This window comes from Pinus tabuliformis, chromosome J, assembly GCF_031772625.1.
Source record: "Pinus tabuliformis cultivar Carrire ecotype Pingquan chromosome J, CPIR1, whole genome shotgun sequence".
Classification (NCBI taxonomy): Eukaryota; Viridiplantae; Streptophyta; class Pinopsida; order Pinales; family Pinaceae; genus Pinus; species Pinus tabuliformis.
In genome coordinates, this window is record NC_142295.1 from 213678739 (window position 1) to 213694570 (window position 15832).

The window sequence follows — 15832 nt, forward strand, 5'->3', positions numbered from 1 at the left end:
ATCTCTTTTATGTACCTGATTGCAAGAAGAACCTGGTTTCCATTTCAGCAATGGAAGTCGAAGGTTACAGGGTGGCACTCATCGATGGGCAGGTCCACAGGTGTGGAACAACCCGAGGGGTTTGAGATTGATAATCAGGAATCTCACGTATGCAGGTGGAAGAAAGCCCTCTATGGCTTGAAGCAAAACACCCCGGGCGTAGTATGAGAGGATCAATAGTTGTCTGATGAAGCTGAGATTTACTAGGAGTGAAACCGATCCAAACCACCCAAAGGTTGTGGATAATAGACCTCTCATACCAGCACCTTATGAGGACGACCTATTTCTAACAGGTGCAGACCCTCTCATTTGCAGAAGTAAGAGGGAGTTGGATTCCGGATGTGGAATAATAAATTGCAAGCCTGTGACTACCTCGGGAATCTTAACTTTTAGAAGTTATATGGCAGTGATGTTGGACCAGATTTGGGAAATGCCTCTAAGTTTCATAAACTCATTCGCATTGATGTTCTTGGTAAACTTCCGTCTGGACATATGTATTACAGCTAGCATGATGAGCTCATATTTGGTTGAGCCTCACTAGATTGGTGCCAAGAATCTTCTGAGATATCTTCGAGGCACAATCTCTCATGGATTGAGATACATTGCTGAAAATATGAAACCACATGATTATTTGAATGTTGAGTGGGCAAGCAGTGTGGAGGATCACTAGAGCACTTCTCAGTGCTCATTCTCCTTGGCATCTGCTTCGATATCCTGGATGAACAGAACGCAGAAGTCGGTGGCTTTGAGCACCGCTGAGGCAGAGTATATTGTTGCTAGCATGGCCACCTATGAGGTCTGGATGATGTGTTCTCCATGACAATTATGTAGCATGATTAGTTCTCCTGAGAGGCCTGGATGATATGTTCTCCATGGCGATTTTGGAATAGGATGATCGCTCTCCTGTGGGCCAGGATGATTAGTTCTCTGTGGCATCCACTGGACAGGATGATTCGCTCTCCTGCGGACAGGGTGATTAGTTCCCCTGTCGAGGCATCCTACCCATGTAGTCTGGGACTCATGGGAAGTACCTCTCATCTGATCAATGAGCAAGGAAATGAGGATAGGGACCATAGGAGTACCGATGGATGCATCACTGTATCTACCATACTCCCTATCCTAGGATGACCTTCATTGATCTGGGATCAATGATACTGGTCTGGGACCAGTTGTAGGAGTTGTACCCACTATGACGCTGACTTTGGGTCAGTTGAGATTGGTCTGGGACCAGTGGTACATACTCTGAGACTGACTTCGGGTTAGTGGAGGACTGGTCTGGGACCAGTGAGAGTGGTACATACTATGACGCTGACTTCAGGTCAGTTGAGACTGGTCTGGGACCAGTGGTACACTCTCTGACACTGATAATACTGGTCTGGGACCAGTAGTAGGAGTGGTACCCACTATGACACTAACTTTGGGTCGGTTGACACTGGTTTGGGACCAGTGGTACACACTCTGAGACTGACTTCGGGTCAGTGAAGAATGGTATGAGACATTCTCGATCAATTCTTCTTCTTCATGGTTCAATAGAGCAGAGCCAGCAGAGCTGAGCAAAGCCAGCAGAGCTAAGCAGAGCAGACCAGAGCCAGTAAAAGCTGAGCTGAGCAGAACCAGCAGAGCTAACCAGAGCTGACTAGAGCTTACCAGAGCTAGTAGAGCTGAGCAGAGCAGTGCAGGGCACTGATGGCAGAGATAGTACAATCGAACATATGGATCAGTGGATGGAGTTCTCCCTAGTTGAGAGGGAGTGTTAAAATTGGCAACTAGGGCCAAACTCCATGTGGGTCATCTCATTCATGGCGGCTGATATTTTTATTGGATCCCTCTTATCGAGAGGTGTAGGATTGATCTAAAGATCATCCGATTTTGATAAGTATTTATGAAGTTATGAATTTATTTATGTTATAAGACAAATTGTCAAGTCGGCCAGCAACTTGTGTAGGCTCAGAAGCCCAATAGTCGTGTCTATTCATCATCTACATTTTAGTATGAATATAGAGGACTTGAAATCATTTGTAAGACACGTCCTCTTCATGTGTGGTCTCTTCCTCTCCACGTCTTTGGGTTTTGGTGAAGGAGAGACACAATGAAAATATGCTGGCCCAGAATATGATGCCCTAGCCGCAGTTCAAATGTGCCCTAGCTGCAGTCAAGGGAGCTCCCATACACAGTCAACGTGATGCCCTTATCTGCTGTCAAGTGGTGCCCTAATCCGTGGTCCAACGAGACTCTAATTAGTTGTTAAGGAGAGGCCTAATCTACGCTATCTAGGAGCTTCTATAACGCAGCCAAGAAAGGTTTTAACGCAGTCAAAGGAAGCCATAAAAGACTCTAAACGCAGGTCTAGAAGAGACCTTACTCGTAGCATCAAGAGAGCTAATTGGCAGCCACCATTCACACTCTTGTTAGCTGTCATACACAGCTCTATTAGCCGCAGAAGAAGAGGTCCTAATCCGCAGCATATAAAGACCTCAGACACAGAAAGAAGAGTGAGCTTATGCCACAGCAAACGGTAGTATCTCAGGGTTAAAGTCACATACCTGTAGCTGACAGCGTGGACTATTTTGGACATGATCAAGCTATTCTTGAACTCAGTATGTTGGGCAGAAGAATCCGCAATAAGAAAGAGCTAGAGGCTATTGTGTAAGGGCTGATTGGATCATTGTTTCAAGGGACCCATGTTACAGTCAACTGCTGGGCTAGGCCACAAGCCATAGCTAGCAGTTGGAGGCTTTTTAGGAGCTGCGTTCTGGAAGTTAGTAGCCCTATAAGGTAGAGTATGGTTGGATGGTCTATTTGAAGGATTACATATGGCAACATAATGAAGCAACAGAAATATAGTGCAGCATGATATGAGCTTGGGCAGCATGATGATATGAGCATGGGCAGCATGATGATAAATGAGATCATGGGCAACATCATGATGAATGAGATCATGAGCATGGACAGCATGATGATAAATGAGATCATGGGCAGCATCATGATGAATGAGATCATGAACATGAGCAGCATAATGATGAATGATGATATGAGCATGGGCAACACGAGGATGAATGAGATCATGAGCATGGGCAACATAATATCATGGGCAGCATCATGATGAATAAGATCATGAGCATGAGCAGCATAATGATGCATGATGATATGAGCATGGGTAGCTTGATGATGAATAAGACCATAGAAGATGCAACATGATGAGCAGCATGAAGATGAGAGCAGCTCAGTCATCAAGGTTCAACACATGTGACAGTACAGCAAGATGTCACACGGTAATGTGCAGCAAATGAATGAGAGACAGCACTATGATAGGTGAAGGAGTCACCTTAGAGAATCAGTTTAAGCAATATGCCTTCAACTGATCTCTGCAGATATCAAAAGTCAAAGTGTTGACTTCTATTGTAAATGTAATATCTCTCTCACTTTCTCTGCTGAACTTTGAAGAACATAAAAGAAGAATTGATCAAGGGTTTCCCCACATTGTGGGGTTTGTCCCTAGCTTGCGCTACATCTTGTGTCCTCTTGTCTTGGCTTGTCTTCTGCGATTTATATTTATGTTCTATCTACAGTTTACTTTATGCTAATGTGATTGCTAATCTGGAAAAGAAATTGAAATAAATTGCTCTAGCATAGAACATACCTAAAATTAACAGTGCCTAAGTCTAAACTTAGGAATTAAAATAATTAAAGGGTATTAATCAAACTTAGGGTGAAACTTCTAGAAGAAGACGGAGATCGAGTCCAAATGATTTGAGCCATTGATTAGAATACAATCTGGGTCGTTGATTACTCAACTGAAGGATTATAAGGAGGACTTCGATGGGCATTTGGAAGACACATTGGAGAGAGAGCAAGAGATCGAATTTCTCAGAGAAAGCAAGGCGTTAGTGGCTAGAGAGAACATTGAAGTGATTTCTTGTAGTGAGGGGTAGGGATAGTTCCGGTTGGAGAGTTTCTTGATCTGGGAATACATCATAGAGGAGGCAGAGAAAGATCTAGAAGAAGCAGCACAGAGGCCACGCTGGGCAGCGTAGGGCCACGTAGAGGCAGCGCAAACCTTCAGAGGGAGTCTAAAAATCAGCCGGGAAGTCGAGTTCCAGAGCCAGAAGTCGAGGTGTGAGTCCGGCGAGCCAGAGGAATGAAGCTCCAGACCGCAGGACATCCGAGAAGAGGTGACACAGATCCCCAAAGAGATTGATGTAGAACTGTGTAGGCTAACACAGTAGTTGCACAGAGCCAGCGTGGGGGCAGCCATCCATGGCCTGGATCAATGTCGGATCGCCAGTGATAATGTGAGGTATTTCTCACTAATCTTCTGCCAGTCAGATTCTTTGATTTGGATAGCCAGTAAGGCATCCAAATACTGCATTCAAAAAACAACTGCTTAATAATACAAACCCTTAGTTGTTGCACCGTTTTCCCGCATTGGGATTTTCCGGTGACGTTTGTTCAAAAATAACGGTGTCATGTGTTGTGTATTTCTTTCTTGCTCGGTTTCTTGTTTCCGCGTATTAATTTAATTAGTGGAGGCTACAGCGTATTGGTTTCGATATTTACCATAGAACACAGTAAATAATTTGTTCAGTAATTTAACAAATAGAAGAAGCTTAATCAGTTGTTGCAGTAGAAATTTGGGTCTTCCAAATTTTCACATGGTATCAAAGTTGCAGGTGAAGCAAGAGAGAAGAGTCAGAAGAGCCCAACGCTAAAGAGGAAGGAAGTCGAAATGCTACGTAGGCAGCAAATTGAATCTGCAGAGGGATTGCACAGTCCAGGCAAGGAGGGCAAAATTTTCGTGGGAAAATCTCCCTAAGTGAGTCGACAGAGAGAAAGATTTCCAGATCGAAGTTTGCCAGTGTCAGAGGGAGCAACGCAGAAGCATCAGCGCAGAGCAGTGTTCTAGTGAGACGCAGTTTTCTATAGCAGTTGTTGGGGCAGAAAAGCGTCAGAAGGAAGAAGGAAGAAGGAGACATTGTTGAGGGAATTTCTTCCTCGAAGAATTCCTAGCCAAGGAATTCGATTTGTCTATTGCTAAACAGCAGCAGAGAGGAGCAAATCTACTAACTCCAACAGGGAGTGCGTAGGTTAGCCTTGTACTGCGCGGAGGAGAGAGGAGGCAATTCGACATTTCGTTGGCAGAGACGGTAGCTAGTGGGTTATGAGATCAGGATTGGTTGGAAGGTGCATCCAACTATGTGATCTGGAAGGCAAGGATCTCATGCCTTCTGGACGAGCACAATCTCAAAACTATTGGAATTTCTAAGTCTAACTATTAGAAATCCTTCATGTACTTTCTGATTTATTTCTGCCTACTTGTTTTGTTTAATTAACAAGTTATTTACCATGTAAATACTGAAAATAAATACAAGTACATGCTCAACACATTACAGATCATCAACTGAAGGAAAAAGAAGCACACAAGTGACACTGTTGCTTTTGGACTGATGACCCCGGAAAAACCAAATGCAGGAAAACCGGTGCAGCTATCTGAGGGTTTTATTATTAAGAAGTTTTAGAATACAATCTGGGTCCCAAACTCGCTCACCCAACAGATAATGATCTCAGTAGTAGTACCTCTTAGTCAGAGACAGATATTTTGGCTAAAAACCCGAATGAACAATCCCACAGCTCCCAGCTCTAATCTGCCCCACGAAAATCCTAGTGTCTACCTCTAGGGACAGCGTCAACCCTTCCTGGCCCAGCGTCAACCCAATAACCCCTGCGTCAACCTCTGGAGGCACTGCGTCAACCTCTAGAGCCTATGCGTCATCCACGCTGGTTCTCTCAGGCACTGTGGAACTCCTAGCTACCTCTGCGTGGGCCTTAGCTGGCTCTGCGTCCCTCTCTCCTAGCTTCTGCGCTGATTCTCTTGCTACCCTCTCTGCCTCTCTGCTTTTGTATTCACTGCCCCTCAGCTGCAACTCTAATCACTCTTTCAACTTCCTCAGCAAACCCTTCCCTAGAAAATAGAAATCTTGATCAACTCGTTGTGTTCTCCAAGTGACCCTCAAGCCTCCTCTTATACTTTTCGCGTTGACAATTCAACGGCCAAGATTAAGTCCCTAATCAACGGATAAGATTAACTTTGGCTTGATCCATGACTTTTGGACCCTTCTAACACAGTTTAATATTAATTCACATTAATATTTTATTTTCCCTAAGTTTAGACTTGGGGACTCCATTCAAAATATTAATTATTTTAATATCTCCCAAACTGTTTAGAATTTGCCAAAACCATTTTTGGGTATTGGAGATCCCATGTGCTTTAGCCTCTCCACCAATTTTCATGGCTACAGCACATCTGATGCTGCCCCAAATCAACAAAAACCTATGTCGACAGTGTGGTAGTTGTACCCGTGGATCTAGTTCCGCTCAAAAAGTACAAGGCTGAAATGGTAAAGGCCGAGCGATTGATCCTCGATGAAGTGAGACATCACATACTGTCACATTTCCAGCAAGGATACTACCCGACAGATGTGGAAAGCATTGGCTACACTATATGAAGGATCTTCCAAGCAGCGGAAGATGTAGTTGGAGCAGAAGATGAGATCCACGCAGATGCAGAAGGGGGAACGCATTGATCCATTCCTAACGAAGCTTCGGAAAATCTGAGACTCGTTGGCAGCTATGGTGTCAACAACTCAACCTACCGAGATGGTGAGGCTAGCCCTGAATTCAGTCTCAGAAGAATGGCAAGTGTTTGTCCAAACTATCCTAGGCAGAGAGAGATTGTCGAATTGGGAAGGAATGTGGGCCGCTCTTCAGCAGGAAGAGATGAGGAGAGACTTAGTCAAGTTCAAACTTGATAGCAGCAGCAACAGTGGGACGAAGCCAAAGGAGGAGGAAGAGAATGTAGCCCTTGCATTAAAGGGGCAGCAGGAGCAGCGGAGAGAAAAGACAAACGTCTCGAAGATCAAGTGCTTCTAGTGTGGTGAATTTGCTCACTACGCTACACAGTGTCCTCTCAAGAAGAAGGACAAGGATGAGAAGCGTGATCCGAAGGCTGCATCCGCAAAGATCAAGGACGAGGAGTTTGCCATGATTGCCCAGATACCTCCAAGGAAGAGGTGGGGTGATATAGAACTGTAGTTTGAAAGAACTACAGATGAGCAAGATCCTTGAGGTGTCCACCTCTTGGATCAAAACCTTGCTACAGGAGCCCAGATCAGAAGTAGCAGGATGGACCAGTGTCAGTTAGTGCAGAGGAATGCCAGAGTGACAGTTGCAGTACCTAGGAGCACCAGAAACTGAGTAGCGCAAAGCAGAGTTGGCAGCAATGCAGTTGGCACAGTGTAGAGTCAACAACAACACAGAGGCTTCTGAGGGTCAGCGCAAAGACTTGCAGTAGTCAGAACTCCAACAACAAATGCATCATGCTTAACACCTGTTCAATAATTTTGGATGCAGTGATGGCAGTGGTAGTGCTAGCAACAGCACAAACGCAGAACTTCTAAGGGTTGCAGTACAGATGCAGTGTTGGGAGTGGTAGGGTCAGCAACAGTACAGATGCAGCACTTGCATAGTAGTTGGTGGGCAACGATGTCAGATATCAATAGCGCGGAGGGAGATGTTTCAGAGTCAGAGTGATGCTTCAACAGGTTGCATTACTAGAGCACATTCCTCACTAAAAGGTAGTGTTGATTTTTGGTAGCACCTGATGTGCTCTAAGCCTCAAAATTTGCAGGGAGGTTAGGACACATTTATTCCATAATACCCAGAAATCGTTATGGCAAATTCCACATGGAGACAGTATTATTAAAATAATTAATTATTTTTAATAGGTGCCTAAGTCTAAACTTAGGAAATTAAAATAATTAAAGGGTATTAATCAAACTAAGGGTGAAACTTCTAGAAGAAGACAGAGATCGAGTCCAAATGATCTGAGCCATTGATAAGAATATAATTTGGGTCATTGATTACTCAACTGGAGGATTATAAGAAGGACTTCAATGGGCATTTGGAAGACACATTGGAGAGAGATCAAGAGATTGAATTTCTCAGAGAGGGCAGCGCAGCAGTTGCTAGAGAGAAGATCGAAGTGATTTCTTGCAGTGACGAGCAGGGATAGTTCCGATTGGAGAGTTTCCTAATCCAGGAATACATCGTAGAGGAGGCAGAGATAGATCTAGAAGAAGCAGCACAGAGGCCATGTTGGGCAGTGTAGGGCCACGCAAAGGCAGCGCAGAGCTTCAGAGGGAGTCTAAAATTCAGCTGGGAAGTCGAGTTCCAGAGCCAAAAGTCGGGGTGTGAGACCGGAGAGCGAGAGGAACGAAGCTCCAGACAGCAGGAGATCCGGGAAGAGGTGACACAGATCCCTAGAGAGGTTGACAAAGAACTGCATAGGCTGATGCAATAGCTGCACAGAGCCAGCGTGGGGCCAGCCATCCAGGGCCTGGATCAGTGTTGGATCGCCAGTGATAGTGTGAGGTATTTCTCACTAATCTTCTACGAGTCAAATTCTTTGCATTGGATAGCCAGTAAGGCATCCAAATATTGTATTCAGAAAGCTACTGCTTAATAATAGAAACCCTCAACTGCTGCACCAGTTTTCCTGCATTGGGTTTTTCCAGGGACATTTGTCCAAAAATAATGGTGTCATGTGTTGTGTATTTCTTTCTTTCTCAGTTTCTTGTTTTCACATATTAATTTAATTAGTGGAGGCTACAATGTATTGGTTTCGATATTTACCGTAGAACACAGTAAATAATTTGTTTAGTAATTTAACAAATAGAAGCTTAATCAATTGCTGGAGTAGAAATTTGGGTCTTTCAAATTTTCACAACCATAGTTTTCCTACTTTTCGCATTTTGCAATTTAGTCCTTTTCTTATTCAAATTGATGATGAGCTAGCAGAACCTTCCAACAATACCTCACTAAAAAGACAATGCCAAGAAATCGATGCTAACATATTCCCATAACTTTCTCTAATGTCTTTGAATGCATCACATTCCAAAATGAAATGTTTTTTCGATTGCACTGCCCAGACGTGCAAAATATACACACTCGTTCTTCCCAAGCTTCTTTAGGCCTTTTCCACCATCCTGTTTCACACCGAATTTGATGCGAGTTGGTTCTTAATTGAGCAATAAGAACCTTTTCCCTCCACGGAATGCTAGCTCCAATGAACTCTTTTTGTTTTAGATCACACGTAGAGTTGAATTCCTCAATGTAGTACTTCTTCTTTCTACCCAACTCTTTTCCCCTTATCCGTTTACGAAACTTCTCCATAACAAAATTATTTAGCTCCTTGTTATTTGTGGGATAGATATTGAGGTAGATATTCTATTTTTGCATCCATGTGTGGTTTTGTCTCGTCCATGTTTTCATTCTTTCACTCATGTCTTCATTGAAGATAACATTAGGCCATCTATCTACTCCCATTTGCTCAATTCTTTTTAGATATCTTATAAATCGTACCATAGCAATTGCTTCGAAGGGAGTTGCCCCTGTTTCACTCAACATTATCTCATAAGGTACTGAACTTTTTATTTTGAACTTGCTCATGATCAAGAGTTTTAGGATTTTCTCAATTTGTTTCCATTTTGAGACGGGGGTGCGGCTAGCCCACAATTCACACCCATATAGCATCACTAGACAAACTAAGAGTCCAAAAAGTTATTTAAAGGTTTTCCAATCCCATAACTCTACCTCTCTACATCTGTTTTGAAGAGCATATAATGCTTTCCACCCTCCTAAAAGTCTCTTCTTTCTACAGTCCTCCCAATTAAGTTTGTTGTTGAAATCAATCCCAAGGTACTTGTACTCATTTACTTCTTCAAGAATGTTGCTTTTAAAGAAGAACGTATGTTGGCTCTGCTTCCTTTTATTAGAGAAAATCATTATTTGGTCTTTCTAGTATTGACTTGCATCCCCACTACTCTACAAAAATGCTCAAGGGTATATAGGTGCGTCTGCAATCCAAGGGCCGATTTAGAAATCAAAACAAGATCATCAGCATATAAAATAAGCTTTATCACAAACTCCCCCAACCGAAAACCATCTCCACCTTGTATAACATCTAAAAATGACACAGGTATGTGCAGTGGTGGTGTGGTATGACAACAACTGGCATATGGAGACTGCTTGCAAATAGTACACAAAGAAGCACGGGTGGGTACAACGCGCAATGGAAAAAAAACAGTTGATCATACAAACGGTACGATTGCAATTGGACAGAGCACATGGAGTTCTTGTATAAACAATAAACAATTAAATAACTTTGATTGTATGTTGTATGATGGACATGTCTCCCATTTCGTACGGAAAATTGTTGAATTGCTTGAATCGTATGGTTATAAGAGGCAGACCATACAAATTGATTTAAAAATGATTGTACAAAAATGTATTGTAGAGTGGTGGTTGGGATTTGTATAGGCGACTACAATTGGGATTTATATGATTTTTGGTACGCTATGAGAATGTGTTGCTACCTAAACCTTTTTTTTAATATTTAATGATAGGTTATTAAGTCGAACTCCCTACTAGTATGGATTGGAAGGGGACATCACAGAGAGTGGCTAAAAGCCTATATGGCCAATGATGGCCAAGGTCAAGAACAAGGCTCTAATACCATATGCGACAAACGAAGTTCGCTTACATGCAAATTATTCGTAATATAGGGAATATGAAGTTATCGATAAGGATAAATTAGTTATATAAGTTGAGTAAAAACTATATGATCGATTGTACAGTGAGGGCCCTATATATATATATATATATATATATATATATAGGAAGGATGCCCTTTCATAAATAGTCATGCCCCTTGAGACATGACTATTACTTATTAATTATATTAATTAATTATTTAATATAATGAACATAATTAGCTATACTTATTAATTATTATTATTATTATTTTTATTTATTTATTGATATATGTATGTTCATAACACTACCCCAAGCAAATGACTGCTAGAGAACAACCTCAGCTCCTGGCCCAATCTCATGCAGGCCTGTAATGTTTGCCTTCCATACTTCAAATATGAATATGGGTGGTGATGGGTTTTCTGCAGCACAACTTGAAAAAAGATTTTGTCATTAACAATATATCACTGCTCGAATAAACATGAAAACATATAAAGTACAAACACTAGATTTCTCTCCCCTTGATTCTCTTCTTTCATGCATAAGGAACAAGTCCTTAACAACACATAAATGGAAAAATAGCGTCAAAATTACAAAACAATGTAAACGAAGAGAGACTTGTAACCAAATTAGTAAAAGAAAATAATCTGATCCACTAAAAAGAATAGAAATATTTGGAAATCCTTTTTTTGCTTATAATTACTAGTGTCTAGTTAAACATGAATAGCTACTTGTAATCCATGAAAAGAAAAATAATACCAAGAATCCATTCCAAGGAATTGATGTCTAAACCACCTTACCTTCTAAAGAAGCCACAGAACGCAACACCAAAGTAAAGTATGGAGGCATCTTAAATTGGTAGTTCAGGGCTACTGACCAGATTTTTCCAAGAACCTACATATATAAGATTGCCAATCACCAACATTCAAATTAAAATCAATAGTGTCGAACTGATACACCAGAAGTTAGTAGCTTTTGTGTGTCTAAATCATGTGTCTTCCACTACAAATCAAAACGGCATCAATATCTTAGAGAGAGGATGATACTATTCATTTAACTGTTTTATGAACCTTCTATTATAGCAGTAACATCAAGACCTTAGAATGTTATGAGTCCAAATTTATTTCCTGCAACATATAGCAAAGTCACATGTTTTATACATAATCTAAGCTTCAACTATGACACTTTAAACTAGTAGCCTTTCTGCATCTAGATTAGTGGAAAACTCGACCACATAATTACTGATTTTAAAGTGCACAGAGAATCTCCATTCCTCGCCAACTCCTACATAGAATTTCGTCTACCATAGTATAATAAAGCTAGAGAAGGTATAAAACCTGCTACTGAAGGCGTAATACATTTAGAGTAGAAAATTGAAGCTATACTTAAGTTGGACATATCTTTCACGTGGAGATGCATATTTTACATTATGTTCTTTCAACAAAAAGATAAAATAGGCAATACGGTAAAACAATGTCTACAAAATTTTAAAAGATAAGTGTCTCAACAGAGAATGGGATAAATATCTATGTGCTACATAAAGAATAAGTAGGAAATACATAACTATATGCAAGAGATAAGTTGATAAATATCAAAAAAGTAATTATAAGTTAAGAACAAAGCATAAATAAATTAATAATATTAAAGAGACATAATCTTCCATGGAAAGGTATCAAGGCACCACTTTAAGAATATCTATATGGGGCCCCTTATTGTAAATAGATATCATTATTCGTCTTCTTATATATATTTTTATCATTTCTCATAAATTGAGTAGATCAGCAAAAGTTAGTTTTACACTCCATCAGTATTAGAGGAAGAAGACCACGGCCACCCAACAGCATTTGACATTCGAAAGATTAATAGGGGAGAGTTCCTAAAGTCTACATACGATAAGCAAATGCTTCCAATTATACATGCATTAGCAAAAAGGTGTCAATTTCTTCTAGGAAGCAAGTTCTTGATAAATACAAATCCCAAAAATCGGCTTTTTCCAGGGACAATTGTCCAAAAATAATTCTCAATTTGGGTGTGTGTGCTAGCATATTTCTAAGTTTCCAGCATTTATTTTCCGTAGTATTTTTATGGTGAAAAATTGCATTGTGATTTATTTGTTATTTGCCGTAGCAAATAAAATACATAATTAATTTACAGTTAGAGGAATAAATTTCCAGTTGCTCCAATTAGACTTGAAACTTTCACATTTCAAACCCACTTTGAGGCCCCACATGATGACTTACATGAAAAATTAGGGGCCATCCCCTAATTCATCTTTATTGGAGCCCTCTCTCTCATCATGGCACTTAGAGGACTCAACATGGCCCTCCAACGACCCTACATCATCATGACGTCATCAACTCGGCTTGCATATGGATGGCTAATTCATAACTTGTGATAACTACTTGGTCAGCTTGTGACCAAGACTTGTTTTTAGCACATTATTTTATAATTTTGGGGGCTCATTAGGCTAATTTGATTTAGAGAGACTCATATAAATAGAAGTGAGTCTCATTTGTGAGAACTCATCATCATCACTTGGATTCTTCTCTTGTAAAAGAACTCGCACTTTTTCTTTGGAAGCTATTGGAGTATCTTGGATGCACTATGATATTTGGAGCTGATTTTTTATCTTGTCTTGGAACTACTTCTTGAATATGGATGGATATATTGCATGATTATCTTGTAAGTTCTTTTGTTGATGAAATCTTTCTCTTGAAAAGGTCTAATGTATGTAATTGTTGAAACTAATGTAATGTTATTGTGACCTAATTTTGTTTAAGAATTTTTTTGGAAGCTATTTGGTTGGCTCTTGCATATGTTACTCATTATATAACATGCAATGAATGTTCGTAATGATGAAATGTTATTTTTCTTCATGAAACTCCATATTCTAATAGTAGGTAATCGTTGAAGGTTGGTAGCTAGGGCATCAACTTTTGACCCCCTTCATGTTGATTTTGGGTAGCATCGGATGTGTTCTAGCCTTGAAATTTATAGGAGAGGCTAAGGCACATGAAATCTCCAAGACCCAGAAATCATTTTAAGAAATTCCACACGGATGAGGAGTTATTAAAATAATTAATATTTTTAATGAGTTCCTAAGTCTTAACTTGGGAAAATAAAAATATTAATGAGTATTAATAAAGATAAGGGTGAGAAGCTTCTAAGAGACGAGGATCAAGTTAGTTTTAATCTTAGCCATTGATTAGAGACTTAATCTCAGTCGTTGATTAATCAATAGAAAAAGTATAAGAGAAGACTTGAGGATCATTTGGAGACACACCAGTAGATACTCAGTATCTCAAAGAAAATCGATTCTCAAGAGTGTTGGCATTATGGCACAGGGTTGGAGCTATGGCACAGGTGTTGTCCTTGATGGCAACTCTCTTTGGTAATAGATCTCAGTTCAGGCCTTTAGAATGAAGGAAAAGGCATATACGCAGGTTCATCTAGACGAAGACGCGTATACACGCGGGTTAGACGTTTCAAAGGCGCGTATGCTTATACACGCACTTTCATGCAAGGAAAAGCGCGTATATGTTGGAGAACTTACCCTTGGTCCGTGGTAGTTAGTCCTTGGTATTGGAACCTATGGTTTTGGACCATGGTACCTCGTCAGAAGTGTTGATCCCAAGTATTCCGTGGTATTGGTTTATTATGGTTTTGGACCATGGTATTGTGGAAGGCCTAAAACTATAAAAGAGGAAGGAGATCATGGCAAAGGATCATCTGAATTATGATCATCTGAATTATTATTGAATATCTGATAAAGTGCGAGATCTGAAATATTGGTGATTAGCGTTGTGGAGCAGATCTGGATCTGAATGAAGGAGGAACCTTAGCACAAAGAAGGATAAGTTCTATTGATGGGTCATAATCTCTTGGCTTGAATGATAATATCTTTGCATGATTTTGATCTGTTATATATGGCGCATGCGTGATCTATAAATCTGATAATCTGGGTTAATCAGTGCCTGAATATTTGAAAGAGTGAATTATCTTTTGTAGATCTGTACACAAGTTCAGTTCAGCTAAGGCGCGTATATACGCAGGTTCAGTGAAGGAAAACAGCGTATATGCAGGTTGTTCCATACTCAGAAGCGTATGCACGCAGGTTTCAGGCTATTAAAGTAGCGTATATATTTTGAGTTGTGATCTTGCTGCTTCTGTTTATTGCTGTAGTGTTCTGGGTTCAGATTTGATGTGTGGTTGTTGTTACTGTGATCTGGGTACAGTGGTCAGAGAAGTGTTTATTTTGATTCAGTTTTTGATTGGTGAGAAGGTGATTGGTTAATGCAGAAATTCTTGATGTTTGATTGATGTTACTTGTGGATCCAATCTAAAAATTTATGAAACGTGGTCCCTGAAAGAAAGAGAAGGTTGTAGCCTTCTGTAGGCCAGCACCTACGTACTAGTATCTTGGCTAGTGCAAGAAATAAGGGGGTTGTAGCTCCCTTCCAGGAGAAGCTAGAAAACGAGAGAGGGTTGTAGCTCTCTGCAAGTTGCAGCCTGCGTACTAGTAAAGGACTGCACCAGTACAATTGTAAAAAGAAGTTTCTAATTAAAGAGAAGATAGAGACAAATTGCAGTAGGTGGTTTTTACCCACATTGGGTTTCCACCTTATATCTTGTGTTCTTGTGTATGATTGTCTTCTGCTCTGTTTTTACTGTTCCTGGTTACTGGTTAATTGATTCTAATACACAGATTAACAATCAACATCTGACAGATAAAGTAAATTATAAGTTTGCATTGTATACGCGGTTTTATTTCGACATAGTTGCGTATATACACGGGCTTAATTAGTTGAAATAGCGTATATCATCTGAATTTAAAAAGGGGAATATTTGACTTGATAATACTGATTCACCCCCCCTCTTAGTATTATTTCCAACAATTGGTATCAGAGCAGGTCCTTCAGAAGAAGCTTGATCGCTTGAAGGAAGATCGTTCATCATGAGCAACTACGAGAGGGAAGCATCAATCAGGCCACCGATTTTTGATGGGACAAACTTCGTTTATTGGAAGGTAAGAATTACTGCCCATCTTCAATCTCTTGGTACAGAAGTCTGGGATATCATAGATACAGGGTATACTTTTCCATCAGCAACTCCTACAGATCCGGCTGAGAAGAAGAAATATGAAACAAATGCAAAGGCGGTCAATACTTTATTAGGATGCCTATCTCAATCAGAATTTGTCAAGGTA

At 40.4% G+C, this 15832-nt stretch overlaps 1 protein-coding gene across 1 annotated transcript in view; it reads right to left on the reverse strand.

Moving 5' to 3' along the window:
* LOC149226455 (uncharacterized) overlaps window positions 1–15832 on the reverse strand; it is a 547178-nt gene that overhangs the window by 208138 nt on the left and 323208 nt on the right. Inside the window, exon 12 of the mRNA XM_089377496.1 lies at window positions 11427–11520. Within this exon, the coding sequence (XP_089233622.1) occupies window positions 11427–11520 (94 nt within the window). The remainder of the gene's footprint in view (window positions 1–11426; window positions 11521–15832) is intronic.